At 37.7% G+C, this 13,386-nt stretch overlaps 1 protein-coding gene across 4 annotated transcripts; it reads left to right on the forward strand.

Annotated features, from left to right (window-relative positions):
• The first annotated feature begins 3,218 nt into the window (after nucleotides 1-3,218).
• LOC104108752 (pentatricopeptide repeat-containing protein At1g62260, mitochondrial) lies at nucleotides 3,219-11,539 on the forward strand. 4 transcript variants are annotated; one of them, XM_009617867.4, is made up of 4 exons: nucleotides 3,219-5,782; nucleotides 6,054-6,303; nucleotides 6,400-6,563; nucleotides 7,515-11,539. In XM_009617867.4, exon 1 carries the CDS (start codon nucleotides 3,443-3,445, stop codon nucleotides 5,423-5,425), a length of 1,983 nt encoding a protein of 660 aa, XP_009616162.1. In that variant the 5' UTR covers nucleotides 3,219-3,442; the 3' UTR covers nucleotides 5,426-5,782; nucleotides 6,054-6,303; nucleotides 6,400-6,563; nucleotides 7,515-11,539. The 4 variants fall into 4 exon arrangements, with proteins under 4 accessions (XP_009616162.1, XP_070043589.1, XP_009616164.1 ...); XM_070187488.1 differs by having other exon boundaries at nucleotides 6,054-6,563; XM_009617869.4 differs by lacking the exon at nucleotides 6,400-6,563.
• Nucleotides 11,540-13,386: the final 1,847 nt, after the last annotated feature.

A 13,386-nucleotide genomic window follows, 5' to 3' on the forward strand; every position in this document is an offset into this window, starting at 1 on the left:
ACACTGGGGTTTGAAGTACCGCTACACCAGTGTGTTATTCGTTCTATCCTGGGAGGAAATAATCCATTACCTTGGGTACTAGGAGGGGATTAAATTCCTTAAGGAAACACTGTGAATTCAGTGGGCTCGAATTTATTATTGTTTCATTACGTTAACTTATATTTTGCAGAATTATTATTTACAAATACAGTAATATTGGCGAAAATAACATAACGCTCTTTAAATTTTTTAAATATTTAATTTTATCTTTTAATATTAAAGGATTAATTCTTAAACTGAATCGAACATTAAATAGTCTGTGGCCGACTTGACTTTGCCAATACAACTTCTTTTGTCGTGGCTATTGATTTTTTCTTTTTGCAGCATATAAATAAAGACGGACCTATGCTTTAAGGAGAGGAGTCATCAAACCCTATTAACTTTGACAAAAATTTATATACATATGTATATGTGTTAAAACGATCATATATTTTATTTGGAGCTCTTAAGATCAAAAGTCACATGGAGCTAGTTTGCTCATGTGCCTGTCACCTTCAACCACGTAACCAAAAGAATATTACTAATAAGAAATTGATAAAAAGAGAATGAGAAGGTAAAATATATAGAAATAGAAAGTTTTCTTATTTAGCTAATGCATCAAAGACTGAACATCAGTTATTTCGAAGGAAATCCAGCTTTTATTGTTCTTTTTCTACTTTTGGCCCATGAAGTTTTGGTTCTTCAATTGTGCCCTCATTAGTTTTTGCAACTTGTTTTTGAGGAGGCCCGTAATTTGAGCAAGCACATAAACCAAGTGAACAACGATAGATAGGGGATGCACCACAAGTTTCCTTACAATCTGCATCTGTCTTGCAACAACAATAGCTCACATTCCTTGCTTCAATCTTTGGTGAAACACCTGCCAATTTCTAAAATTTATAATTATAGTTGATGAAATAAAGGCTTTACCATAGTGAGCAATGTATATAAAATATATACATGCAAATCTTTCTTTTCCCTATACAATAAAAACTTTATCTATGCTGATTCACAAAAAAACCTTGAAACAAACAATTAGATATGACTGGAGTTACCATAAATAATAAATAATGTATGGGATAAATATTGTCTGTTTTGCCAAGCTTCTCCTAGGGCCAAAAGTGTCCTTTTCCCAGAAAATAATTTTTTTTTCAACTTGAGGTGGTTGGTCAAGATTGTTACAGTTTCTCCCCAAAAACATAAGTAATTTTGACTTTTCTTCTTATCAAAAATGCCTTTAACAAAATTTAGTATATACCGAAATAACCTTATTTATTTTAAATCTAATACTTAGGATATTAATGTATAAGTATTTCTTCTTATTTTTAGGATAACTTTCTAATATATAATAATTTATGCGGTGAATATTTTTATATTTGTTAAATATTTTTTAATATATTTTAATTATCTTGAAAGAATTAAAGTATTTTTTAATTTTATTTTCATATTTTATTTAAATAAAATAAAAAAAAACTTAATTATTATCTTTCGGTTGGTGCAACATATATACGAGGAAGTCTTTCATTTATTACTTTTGCCCCACTATGCATGTCTCAATCCACTAAAAAAATGTTAAAATAAATAAATACATAAATATTTTACTCTACATACAATAGCCCTATTTGGTCTTCCCCTTTTAACTTATACCCGTTTTATTTTTTCGTTTACATCCGTATTCATTTTTTTGTTAAAAGCATTTTAAAAAGACGATTTTTCCCTTCGGGACTATTGACAAAACTATAGACTGCACGACAATACTTCAGCATGTTTTGGCATGAAGTTTTAGCAAATGAACTAAATAATTTAAGCATGTTTAGTCTGAAGTTTTAGCAAATGAACTAAATAACTTAAGCATGATAAGTCTGAAATTTTAGCAAATAAACTAAATAACTTAAGCATGTTTAGTCTGAAATTTTAGTAAATGAACCAAATAACTTCAGCATGTTTAGACTGAAGTTTTGGACAAAACTCATGCAAAACTGTTGACTGCACGATAAATAGCTTCAGCATGAATTAGCATGAAGTTTTAACTTCAATGTAAAACAACTTCAGCTGCTACTGTAATTGGCTGAAGTTTTACACCATCTCGCATGCTAATGAATAACCCCTGGTACTGTAAAATAACGTCATCTCCAAACGTTAGCATGGTGCTACGTTTATCAGGGCTTGTTTTACAGTATGCTAATGCGAATGAGGTCATCTCCAAAGTAGCATGCTAATACTATCATGGGTGTAATTGTCATATTATTACGAATTTTTTGTCAACTGGCTACCAAATCAATAATTTTTAAAAATAGGCTACAGGTTAAAAGGTGGCACAAATATAGGGTACGACGGCAAATCTCAATAAGTTCTATATGAACTTGGAGTAAAATCAAGAGGAGTGTGCGATATTCATGTATCGAAAATTTTGAAAAACATGTACAATTTAAAGAGGAAAAGACTTACAAAGTCCTATCACTATGAAGGTAAGAAGAAAAGTCATCACTTTGTAAACCATATCTAAACAATTGGTCTAACTTTAGACAAGTTACTTGAAAATAATATGTGTAGGTGTTTGATGATAACATATTTGCCTTTGTTCTCTATTTATAGCATGTTTAGCCAATATATTTGCAGCAAGCACAAATAAATGATCTTTACCATTGGTATTTAGTAGCAAATTAAAATAAAATCTAATAATATTTGGCAAGTATGAAGTATCTAGTAAATGCATACTTATTAGATTATGATCTTGACAACCAAATTTAAAATTGACCCGTTGTCTAGTTAACATGTTCAACTACCACTTTGTTTTTGAACAACAAAAGTATTTTTTTAAGATAGATGGGACTGGTTATATAATAGGGGAAGCAGATGTAGTTTTTTCTTTCAATAACCGATTAAATGACTAAAGAATTATCGATCTATTCTATCTCAATACATTATTTCGAACCTTACAGTATTGACGCAAAAGGATTGTTTTGATTCGCTTGAGTCAGACTCAATCACTATTTTAGTTTGGAGATAAAGGAAACATGTTAGTGAATTTAGTAGCATATATAATAATAATAATAATAATAATAATAATGTCTAATGAGTACAAATTGAATTATGGTCATCATAGCAAACATTTAAAGCAAATTAAAGTAATATCTAACAAGAACAAACAAGAATTCATGGACTTATCTATTAAAGACAAATCAGATTATAATCTCTACAACCAAATTTAAAATTTGACGCAAAGTTTGGTTAAAATGATCAATTCCCACTTTGTTTTTGAACACTAGGTATTCTTCTTCTTCCTCTGACGATTGAAGACAATTGTTACCAAAACAGATCAATAAATTTAGTAACAAATTACATTTTAATATCTAATAACCTCTCAAATACAACTAATATAGCCTAAAACGTTTTAACTTGTTTGCATTCAAAAGTCTCGGCGATGGAAATTTGGTGCCGGAATATAAGCAGCCTAAGGAGGTCTGCAATAAACAGGCAGCTAAGCCATCTCATTGCACCATATGTTTCTGGTCAACTAATACGTTGTCGTTCGACCAAGATTTCTGATGCTCCTCCAGACATACGTAGAGCGAACAAGAACATCACGAATTTAATTCGAAATGGTCGAGTAGAGGATGCCAGAAGATTATTCGGTATGTTAACGCATCGAAATACGGTTACGTGGAACTCAATGATAAGTGGGTACGTGCAACAGCGTGAGATTGTAAAAGCAAGATACCTGTTCGATAAAATGCCGCAGAGAGATGTTGTCTCCTGGAATTTAATGATTTCTGGTTATCTGTCCTGTCGACATTTGGAGGAAGGTAGAAAATTGTTCGATGAAATGCCTGGCAGAGACTTCATTTCCTGGAACACGATGATTAGTGGGTATGCTAAAGCTGGAAAAATGAATGAAGCACTGAAGCTTTTTAACTGTATGCCTGATAAGAATGTTGTGTCCTGGAATGCGGTTATTTCTGGATTTTTGCGTAATGGGGATGTGAAAACTGCTGTTGAATATTTCAAGAGAATGCCGGAGAGGGATTCAGCTTCTCTTGGTGCCCTTGTATCGGGTTTGATCCAGAATGAGGAATTGGATGAGGCTGAAAATGTTCTTTATGAATTTGGAGAAAGCAATGATGGGAAAGAAGATTTGATTCATGCTTATAACACTTTGATTGCTGGATATGGTCAGAAAGGAAGGGTTGGTGATGCTAGACGCCTTTTTGATAAAGTTCCTTCTTATAGTAGTGGTCAAGAAATTAGCAGAAATAGGAGATTTGAGAGAAATGTGGTATCATGGAATTCCATGATCATGGCTTATATCAAAGCCGGAGATATGGTTTCTGCAAGAGAGCTTTTTGATCAGATGATGGAGAGGGATACATTTTCATGGAACACAATGGTTAGTGGCTATGTTCATGCCTCAAATATGGATGAAGCATCAAACCTGTTCTCTAAAATGCGAAATCCTGATGTACTATCATGGAATTCAATAATCTCTGGATATGCACAGACGGGGAAGTTGGAATTGGCCCGTGATTATTTTGAAAGGATGCCCCAGAAGAATCGGGTTTCTTGGAATTCCATGATCTCTGGGTGTGAAAGAAATGCAGACTATAAAGGAGCAATAAAGCTTTTCATGGAGATGCAACAGGCAGGAGAGAAACCTGATAGGCACACACTCTCCTCACTTCTAAGTGTTTGTGCTGAAACTGTGGCTTTGTTTCTGGGTATGCAGATTCATCAGCTAGTGTCAAAGACTGTTATACCAGATATACCTTTAAACAATTCCCTAATAACTATGTACGCAAGATGTGGTGCAATACATGAAGCAAGGACAATTTTTGATAATATGAAATTTCAAAAAGACGTAATCTCATGGAATGCAATGGTCGGAGGATATGCATCTCATGGTTTTGCATTTGAAGCCCTAGAGCTTTTTGAATTAATGAAGTGCCTTAAAGTGAGGCCAACTAGCATCACGTTCATTTCAGTTCTGAATGCGTGTGCTCATGTTGGTTTAGTGGAACAAGGTCGGTTATATTTTAAATCAATGGACTATGAATTTGGCATCAAACCTGAGGTTGAGCATTTTGCCTCCCTTGTAGATATTGTTAGCCGCGATGGACAGCTTGAGGAGGCCATGAAAGTGATTAGCACTATGCCAGTGGAGCCAGATAAGGCTGTCTGGGGTGCAGTATTAGGTGCTTGTAGGGTGCACAACAATGTTGAGTTTGCGCGAATAGCAGCTGAAGCGCTAATGCGCCTGGAACCGGAGAGTTCAGGCCCTTATTGTTTGCTATATAACATGTATGCCGATGCTGGAAGGTGGGATGATGCGAATGAAATCAGAGTGTTGATGGAAACGAATAATATAAGGAAAGAACCCGCTTATAGCAGGATGGGCTCAACTTCCTCATAGTGATTTCTCAAATTATAAATTTTGGTTACACGAAGAATTTGGACCGAGTTGTCTATTTTGGGGTTTAAATCATTTGAAGGAAATGTCATGTACATCCTGCTGAGCATTTGCAATATTCCTTGCTATGAATAATAATTCGACAATGCTGTTAAACCCCTATTGATGTTTTGGAGCATTTATGTCTGCAGTTTAAGTGCTGGAGTTCAAAGAATTGGGCATAGTGAATACAGTGGGGCATTTAAGTGCTGGAGTTCAAAGAATTGGGCATAGTGAATACAGTGGGGCAGAAGCTTGTTTCATGAAGAAACACCATGAACACAGGCATGGACTCTACTGATAGCATCGCATGATCGCCAGGTTCGCTTGTGACTTATTCTTCTCACTTTTTATCTTCAGTAAACAGTTGTGTCTTCTTCGTTCAATCTTTGGCTCCTTCTTTCTCTCTCTCTGGTAAACTAGTCAATCTTCTTGTTTTTGCATATGACCTTAACTTCTATTGCATTTTGATTTTTTTCATCTGTAACTTCTAATTTTGGCATCATATCCATTGGTGGCAAGGTTAGTCTATTGTGACAGCTTAGAAAGTTATGTGAGAGGCATACTGTTTATGTAGTCCTAATGTTTTCAGCTCTTACGCCGGAGATAAGATCTTGGAGCTCTTCAATATATTGTGTCTGAGTTATCTTAAGAGCAGGCCCCTCATAGACTTCTCCATCTTCATTGCGAGTACTTTTAGAGTTTCTTGGAGATGGCAATGATCGTGAAATCTGGCTTACCATATTTGTTCAAGTGGTTGGTGGTTTCAAAGCATCAATCAGCTTTCTACTGCGGTGACTTAAAAGAACTTGGCTAATCTATTTGCACCTATAACTGGGAAGGTAATACCACCTTCCAAACTGCTTCACAATAATGTAGCTAAAGCCAGGGATTTTTATATTGAAGTGTACACTTCTTATTAAGTCTTGGCTCTACAGATTCAACCCACAATGAAGGAAAAGAAACTTTACTTGTTTTGCAATAATAAACATCATCAAAGAAGATGGATAAGAGAATACTCCTTCAATTTTTGAATGGTTAATTCGTTGATTTCACAAATCGGATGCATTCTATTTTACCAAAGACTGGGGCAGCAGCTCAGGTAATCCAACATTAGAACTAACAACCTGGTTTCTGCTGTATTCCAGACTGATGATAATTTTGCTTCTGGAATTGGATTTTTAGAGCTAAATATGCAATCGCCCATGTCAAAGCTGTTATTTTTTAGACGGACAGATTTTCAGTTAGTGATGCTGCTCTCTCTTGGACAAAAGACAGTCTTGTCACTAGATCTCGAGCATCGGTCACTGTCGGCCCGTCCTCATATTTATGTTGTCAGGCTGGAAATCTTTAAGATCTGTGTGGACAAGAAATTTCCCAGTTTGCAAATTATGTATTGAGATAATAAATACTTAGTGATGCTAGAAATTGGGGATATAGATTCTTTCAAGGGACTAAAAATGTTATTGAGTTAATCCTACTAATTGACTAATCTACCGTTTGATATTTTGATGTGGATAAGATGATCAAGAACTACACTTTTGTGTGATGTCTCAAATTTGTGTAATTGGATTATTAATTAGAAAAATGTGAACATTTTTTATGTAAAGAAAAAGAAAAAGTCAAGCCTTTTAGGATAGAGGGAGTACCTCTATGATTTGCATATCTATTGAACTGGTTTTTTAATGCACTTGCACATTGAGTTCTGTTTTCTTTTAGTTTTCCCAAAAGTCAAAGAAATCCTAATACTTCTTCCTTTTTGATTAGCTTTTCATGAATTGTACTGATAATATAAGAAATGAGGAACATTTAAAGAAAAGAATCCAAGAGTTTTTTTTTTTTTTTTGGGGGGGGGGGGGGGAGGAGTTTAATAACTGGCAATTTGCATATCTATGTCAGAGAATTAAGAGTTCCTAATCTTTGTCTAAAGTCTAACTGGAGTGTTACCTTTGTTTGCACCTTTTTTTCTGATCTTTATGGTTCTTCCTCTACAATCACTGGTTTTTTATTGCTTACTGGAGATTGACCATGTCATTGCTCTTATTCATGTTAGGTACACTGCTCTCTGACATCAAGCATTTCCACCTGAACAATCAGAAAATAGATCAAAGCTTATTAGGATGGAGGACGTTAACATCAATCAAAATGCTCCAACTCCTAGACGCTGTATTCAAATAACTGAAGAGGAATCTGTGGGGTTTGAGGATGATACTGAGAAGCTAATTCATCTACTGACTAGAGAAACAGAGGAATCGGATACTATCTCTATTGTTGGCATGCCTGGTCTAGGCAAGACATCTTTGGCCACAATGATATCCAAAGATTCTTCTATTTTTTCTCGCTTTGATATCCGAGCGTGGTGTATTATCTCGCAAACATATAATCTGAGAAAGCTATTAATTAACATCTTTGGGCAAGTCACAGGTGTTAAGCACCATGTGCACCCCAATGACGATATAGCTGATATGTTGCGCAAATGTCTGATGGGCAAAAGATTTCTCATTATCCTGGATAATATAGGATGTCGAGGCATGGGATGAGTTAAGATTATGTTTCCAATTGGTGGAAATGGAACCAAAATTATGTTAACAAGTCGATTAGAACAAGTGGCAGAGGAAGTCATGAGACATGTCATGGGCTGCTTTCCATCATCGACCCATGACCCCTTGGACGCGCCCCGTGGCGTCCCAGCAAGCCTCCCAACGCCTAGCGCCACGGTCGGCCCTGTGGTCTCAGCAGCGCCAAGTGACAAGCGAGCATGCGCCTCTGTCGCCCCACCGATAATCAGTGCCAGCGCCCAGCGGCTGGCGAATGCCATCAGCGTCGCGTGCACCGACAATGCCGCGGGCGCAGACCCAATGCCAAGCACCAGCGCCCTGCCGCTGGCAGATCCAAATAGTGCCGCGCGCGCCCACAGCAATGCGCGCGCAGACCCTGATGCCAAGACAAAGTTGCTTCCATCGGACTTGCTTCCATAGAAGACTAAGTCCTTTTCATTGTAATTATAGAGTAGTTTTACTTCATTCATTTTCAGTGTGCTTCTACAGCTTTCTTAGGTCAACTTATGTAACTTTGGTTTATTTTTTTTAAGCATTATTAAGGGGGACCAAAGCATTCAAACATTCAAAGGCGGACGAGAGGCCTCCCACATCACAAAAGAGGACCTTAATGTTCGTTGACATGAAAGTAAACGGCAGACCTATTCGGGCATTGATAGACACAGGTGCTAGCCACAACTACCTGGCCTCAACTCAGGTTCAACGCTTCGGTCTAGCAGTGCAAAAATGCAAGGGTCGTGTCAAGGCTATTAACTCTCCATCTCAGCAAGTGAGTGGAATAGCCAAAGAAGTGTCAATCAAGCTTGGCCCATACAAGGGAATATTCGACCTACACATAGCTATCATCGATGACTTCGAACTGATAGTGGGATTGGAATTCCTCAGGCAGACCAACACCATCCCGTTACCATATGCCAACATGCTCCTAATGATGGGAGACAACGGGGCCAAACCCCACACCATACCATGCATATCCAAGAAGATGGCCGCTAGAAACATCACGGCCATGCAGCTTAAGAAGGGAACCAATAGACCTGAACCCATGGTTCCGGCTGCCCTCAACATCCTCAAACAGACATCACATCATCGAGGTCCAACAGCTCATGGCGTCCCTCATTGTGTGAAGACTTGTCAAGCATTCCAAAAGGACAAGTCGGATCACTCAGCACAAGCGGGACTCTTGGAGCCGCTACCTGTCCCACAGAGACCTTGGGAAAGCATCTCCCTGAATTTCATCACAGGATTACCCAAGGTCGGAAATCATGCAACCATCATGGTGGTAGTAGACCAATTTTCCAAGTATGCTACCTTCATCGCAGCCCCACAGAATATATCGGCAGAAGATACAGCTCGACTCTTCTTCTCTCATGTTGTCAAACATTGGGGTATGCCCAGCAACATCATTAGTGACTGTGACCCACGCTTCACTAGCAAGTTTTGGACCCAACTCTTCAGTTGCCTCAGATCCAAATTGAGTTACAACTCAAACCATCATCATCAGTAAACATATGATCAATCAGACCGGTTCAATGACATGCTGGAGGAATATCTCCGCCAATTTGCAACTGGGTCACAAACACATTGGGTGAAGCTTCTGGATGCTGCTCAGCTATGTTTCAATTCACAAAAGTGCGCCCATACAAACAAAAGCGCTTTTGAAATTGTTACCGGACAGCAACCGCTACTCCCACAAAATGTGAATGCACCAAACATGCCATCATCTCATCGAGCTGCCAGTTTCTCGACAGAATGGGAGCAAACTTTGAAGATAGTGCGGAGCTATCTTGTCAAAGCCCAAGAGAGGGCAACGAGGTATGCCGAACAAAACCGTCGCTTTGCCCAACATCAAGCAGGGGACAAAGTGATGGTAAGAACCCCGAGGCGGAACTTATTTGCAAAGAGGACCCAAGATCCTCGCCTATTGCAAAGCTACATCGGGCCTTTTTCCATTGAAAGGCGCATCGGGAAATCCACATACAAGCTGAACACACCAGCCTGGTGGAAAATCCATCCAGTCTTCCATGTCAGCCGCCTCAGGCCATTTCAGAAATGCATGGAAGATCATTCAGAAGACATCTCACAATACCGAGGGGAACAGACCTCCCAGCCAATAAGAGCCTGACCAATCATTATCATCCGGCAAGTAAGGCTCCGAGGACGTCGCCAACTCAGGTGGGGGAGAATGTCATGGGCTGCTTTCCATCATCGACCCATGACCCCTTGGACGCGTCCCGTGGCATCCCGGCAAGCCTCCCAACGCCTAGCGCCACGGTCGGCCCCGTGGTCTCGGCAGCGCCAAGTGACAAGCGAGCATGCGCCTCTGTCGCCCCACCGATAATCAGTGCCAGCGCCCAGCGGCTGGCGAATGCCATCAGCGTCGCGTGCACCGACAATGCCGCGGGCGCAGACCCAATGCCAAGCACCAGCGCCCTGCCGCTGGCAGATCCAAATAGTGCCGCGCGCGCCCACAGCAATGCGCGCGCAGACCCTGATGCTCAAGACAAAGTTACTTCCATCGGACTTGCTTCCATAGAAGACTAAGTCCTTTTCATTGTAATTATAGAGTAGTTTTACTTCATTCATTTTCAGTGTGCTTCTACAGCTTTCTTAGGTCAACTCATGTAACTTTGGTTTTTTTTTTAAGCATTATTAAGGGGGACCAAAGCATTCAAACATTCAAGCATTCAAACAATTCTCTGTACTGGTGTCTCTCCCCCCGACACCGCATTGCATCTTGTAATAGCTTTCATCATCATCAATACAATCATCAGCTTTCATCATCAATTGCTCATTTTCCGCTGCTCAATTGCTCACGACATTGATTTTCCCGTACGGCACTGACAATCTAGTCTAGCATACGGCGAGGACCTCGGTTTACGCATAGCAACTGTACTGACATCGGTTGCTTAGCCTTACGTCGCCCTTCCAAGGAATTTCAGGAAGGCGCCGCGTAACAGACATAATGATCCTTAGTCTTCAATTCATGAGTAGGGATGAGAGTTGGAAATTGTTGCAGAAGTATTTGAAAAGGAAACGTGCCCCCTGAACTCCGAGCATTCGACTACAAGTTGCACAATATTGTTACGGACTGCCTCTTACAGTTGTCTTGATTGGCGCAATCATTGCAAAGAAAAGGAACTGGCTCGGAATGGTGTGAAGTTGCAAATAATTTGAAGTCCCATGTTGGTGTAGTTGAAAATGAGAGCAGCTTGGCAATTAAATTAAGTTACTGTATTTACCAGTTCATTAAGACATTGTCTTCTATCTATGGGAGTACTTCGAGAGGATGCAAAAACTAGAGTACCCCGATTGATGTTACTCTGGATGGCCGAAGGGTTCGTTCAATGTAGCGATGAGAGAAGATTGGAGGAGGTAGTAGAAAGTTACTTGAAGGATATAATTTCTAGTAGCCTACTAATGGCAAGTTGAAATACTTGCAAATTCATGATCTAGTGGCTGACTTGTGCTTGAACAAAGCCGAAGAAAAAAGTTTATGAATTCATAAATCAGTCTTTGCTAACTTTACTCTCAAAGTAAATATATTTCTAAGTAGTAGTATCTCTTATGTCAAGTGAATTTGGTTCTAAAAGAAAATTTTCACGTTACTGTCATACTACCACACTTCATAGCTAAAATAATCGATTGAACGGTAAAATGATGAATGGAAAGTAAAGAGAGAGAGAGAGATATTTTATTGATAATCTTTATCAATGTTTTAAAAGGCATGGGGTAAAGCGAGCCGTAAACCCCGAGGCACAGAGCGTAAGTCTCATGGGTATTTAATTTTTAATATTTTATGAAATAATATAATTACAATAAATATATTTAAATAGGTAAACTTACATAAAAATTGAAGAAAACTATAAATAAGTGAAAATTATATACAAATGTGCTCCATCCCCACAAAAAAACTAGTCAAAATAATTCATTATTCGTTACCTACAAGCACAAGTAACTTGAGTTGAAAAAATAAAGTGTTCTACATGGAGAAACAAAAAGGATGACTAACCTACAATTTTGAAATTTGAACTTGCTGCTATGGAGGAGAATGAAGTTTTCTTTGTATTTGCAAAAAAAAATTGAATTTTCATTGTCTTTGGGAGATAGTAGCAAACTAGCGGACAAAATAAAGAATCGGGAAAGACCATAAATAAGGGCTTCTAGCAATTAAAAAGAAATTGACTTTTAAATTTAATATTTCAGTTCCTTTTTAAAACTTTTGAGTAATTAGAAACTGATTTTTTGAGAATTTGAGTATTATAATAAGGACTTATTCAACAAATTTTGTTTTAATTTGAAAAAGTCTCTTGGACTTACGTCTCACTTCAAAAACGCGCCTCAATACCAGAGCGTACGCCCCGAATTGCCGGCGTATGCCTCTTAAAACTTCCGCCTCCCACCATCGCCTCAGGCCATTTTTGGTGTGCCTCGCTCCTGAACTCGCCTCAAAAATGTCTTTTAAAAACACTTGTCTATATCAATAATTGTTAACAGAGCCTTCTTGCACAGAAAAAAAAATAGTATAACGTTTCTATATTATCATAAAATCTTAAAGTAATGAGTCAAAAGTGTATAGGAGTCACTAATATTGACAACTACAATAGACTAGTGGAAGAAAAAATAGAAGAATTAATATCCTAAACCTCCTTAAATTATTACATTTTTGTCAGTTTTCTACTTAAGATATTCGGTGTCTCCAAAATCCCCTTGAACTATATTGCCGCTTGTATTAAAAATCTCTTGTCGCGACCTTGCATAACATGTGTAGATACTCACTTGGGAGCGCGTGGTAACTGAAAAATACCATCAAAATGGCTACCTAACAGAAAATAATGGCTAATTAGCCTAACCCTCTTTCAAATTTATATTTTTTAATAAATATTCTCCTTATTTCAGTTATATCCATCTGCCTTATTTTTTTCACCTTTCTTCTTTGTTATTCACCTTCTTCTTCATTTTTAATCTTTTTTCTTCAGCTCTCCATATGAGTTTCCTCTAGAAAAATTTCTCCCTCTCTTGTTTTCTCGGAAATTATTTACTCTCTTTCTTGTTTTAGTCTTCTTTCATGTCTTACACATATTGTTGAAAGAATACCAATTTAAATCTTCTTACTAAATTCAACATCTTGTAAAGAATAAAGTTGAATCTCTTGAACCTTCTTTAGGTAATTTGAAATTAGAGAATATAATTATTGGGCAACTGATTTTTTATTTGTAAAATTTTATTTTGTGTAATCTTTTTTACGTAATATAAGATGACTTTTAAGAAATACAACACTATATGCCTTTATTTATATTTTAATTGTGCTACAAAGTGAATACAAATAAAGACTTATCAATTGGAGTCTAGCATAAAGCATAATCACAA

The sequence above is a fragment of the Nicotiana tomentosiformis genome, chromosome 10, assembly GCF_000390325.3.
Source record: "Nicotiana tomentosiformis chromosome 10, ASM39032v3, whole genome shotgun sequence".
NCBI classification, from domain to species: domain Eukaryota; kingdom Viridiplantae; phylum Streptophyta; class Magnoliopsida; order Solanales; family Solanaceae; genus Nicotiana; species Nicotiana tomentosiformis.

Coding starts and splice junctions, on each gene's coding strand:
- LOC104108752 (XM_070187488.1), top strand. CDS start 3,443: ATGGAAATTTGGTGCCGGAATATAAGCAGCCTAAGGAGGTCTGCAATA.